This window comes from Phaethon aethereus, assembly GCF_964289735.1.
Source record: "Phaethon aethereus genome assembly, chromosome: 4".
Taxonomy (NCBI): Eukaryota; Metazoa; Chordata; class Aves; order Phaethontiformes; family Phaethontidae; genus Phaethon; species Phaethon aethereus.
Window position 1 is genome coordinate 69,998,120 of NC_138578.1, and position 2,367 is coordinate 70,000,486.

The 2,367-nt window shown below is 37.1% G+C and overlaps 1 protein-coding gene across 1 annotated transcript; it reads left to right on the forward strand.

Annotated features, from left to right (window-relative positions):
- Positions 1-778: 778 nt before the first annotated feature.
- HS3ST1 (heparan sulfate-glucosamine 3-sulfotransferase 1) lies at positions 779-1,792 on the forward strand (the record flags this gene model as incomplete). Its single annotated transcript, XM_081999243.1, has 1 exon — positions 779-1,792. Exon 1 carries the CDS (start codon positions 833-835, stop codon positions 1,790-1,792), a length of 960 nt encoding a protein of 319 aa, XP_081855369.1. The 5' UTR covers positions 779-832.
- Positions 1,793-2,367: the final 575 nt, after the last annotated feature.

The following is a 2,367-nucleotide window of genomic DNA, read 5'->3' on the forward strand; positions in this document are numbered from 1 at the left end:
TTTTGCAGGGCCAGAGTGCGTACCACCTGACTGAATACCTAGAAACCCTAAGCACAAAGCAAATATTAACTTCACTTAAAAATGACACCAAAATTCAACTGTTCCTTGGTACACTATTGGCCCAGAGCTCTTCCTAAGTTTTTCCTAGGAGAATGTTACCTTCCCATGGTTGGGCAGCTGTCTCTATATTGTTTGAGCCTTTCTCTCAGGAGACTTGACTTCTAAGGTTGCGAACACATGGTCCCTTAGGAGGCTATAATTCCCAGACTTCCTACAAGACCTTCAGCTTTTATGAATGCTCTTTTCGTCCAGTCCACTCCTTTTCCTTTTTGTTTTGTTTCTAAGATAAACCTATTCTTGCAGATAAAAAACCCCACTTAATTCTCTTGTGATTGTGGTTCAACTCCAATGAAATCAGATTTTAAAAAATAATAAAAAAATCATACTCTGGATGAATCTTGGGTGCAAGAGAAAGATTCAGAACGTTCCTGTCTCCTGATGACTGGAAATCATTTTTTCATGGCATTGTTGTATGTGCCTGTCTTTCAAAGAATTTAATTATAGCAAATGATCTATGAGCCTAGAGTTGGGAAAGCTAAAGAAGTTTGTTCAGCTGTGAAAAACAAAAGATACTTGCAGTGTGGCTTTAGTAGTGATATGTCTGAATTTAAAGTAATGTGCTGTTTTTCTTTTCCCTCTTTCAGCAAAGTTTCTGTTTGAGAAATACATGTTCATTCAGCAAAACAAAAACAACTTTTAAAGGTTGCTCTCAGTGGAAATCACTCTATACCCCATTACCTGCTTGAGTGAAACCAGACTAAGAACTTCTGTCATGGCAGCTTTTCTGCTGGGAGCTGTGTTGCTTATTGTTCAACCTCAGATAGTGCCTTCCAGACCGGCTATAAATTCAAAGGCTGAGACTTCTCAGTCTGTTCAGAGAGAGCTTTTAAAGAAAACATCTCAAAAAAATGACTTCAAGGAAAACATTCATTCTAATGGATCATGCCGGCAGCTGCCACAGACCATCATTATTGGAGTGAGAAAAGGTGGAACAAGAGCTTTGTTAGAGATGTTGAGTCTCCACCCAGATATTGCGGCAGCAGAAAGTGAAGTTCACTTCTTTGACTGGGAAGATCATTACAGAAACGGATTGCAGTGGTATATTAATCAAATGCCATTCTCTTATCCCCATCAGATCACCGTGGAAAAAACTCCAGCATATTTCACATCGCCTAAAGTGCCTGAAAGAGTTCATAACATGAACCAATCAATGAGACTACTCCTTATTTTAAGAGACCCAAGTGAGAGAGTACTATCAGATTACACCCAAGTGTTCTACAATCACATGCAGAAGCACAAGCCGTATCCATCCATTGAACAATTCCTGATTAAAGATGGTGAACTCAATGTGGACTACAAGGCAATAAACAGAAGCTTATACTACATTCACATGCAAAACTGGCTGAAGTATTTTCCTCTTGATCGTATCCACATTGTAGATGGGGATAAATTAATCAAAGATCCCTTCCCAGAAATAGAGAAGGTAGAGAGATTTTTGAAGTTATCACCACAGATAAATGCTTCAAACTTTTATTTCAATAAAACTAAAGGCTTCTACTGCCTAAGGGACAGTGGTAGAGAGCGTTGTTTACATGAGTCAAAAGGACGAGCACACCCACAAGTAGACACCCGGTTACTCGAGAAACTGCATGAGTATTTCCATGAACCCAACAAGAAATTTTTTGAGCTTGTGGGCAGAACATTTGACTGGCACTCATTTGTGGCAAGTTAGTGGTAAGCTTCAGAGCCTATGTTCCAGTGTACATTTCAAAATTTTAAAAAGGGCATTTAAGCTATAATTTATTTGTAAAATCCATAAATACTTCTGTACAGTATTAGATTCACAATTGCCATATATACTAGTTATATTTTTCTACTTGTTAAATTTGAAAGCATTTTGTATTGTTTTTCATGGTTGTTAACATTGTGTATGATGTGTCTATATGAAGAAACTAAATTATTTCACTGCAGAAGATGCGCTCTTGAGAATGCATTGTCTTTTTAATAAATGAGAAAATCATTTCAACAGAACCCTTCAGAATTATTTGAATACTTTGGCCTTTCTGGGCTATTCTGGACTTTCTCCTCTAATTGCTAATGAATATGCTAAACTTTACATTTACAGCTTTCTTGCTTTAAAATGTGGTTTAGTAACTTCTTTTTCCATTGAAAATATTGTTGTAGTTAGCAAATTGTTCCATCCTGCTTTATAAAATCATTTCCTGATAAAGTGGTGGTACTTATACATGTTGGGACATGCATACCCAAAGGACAATGGAAGTCTCTGTATAATATGACATATTAACT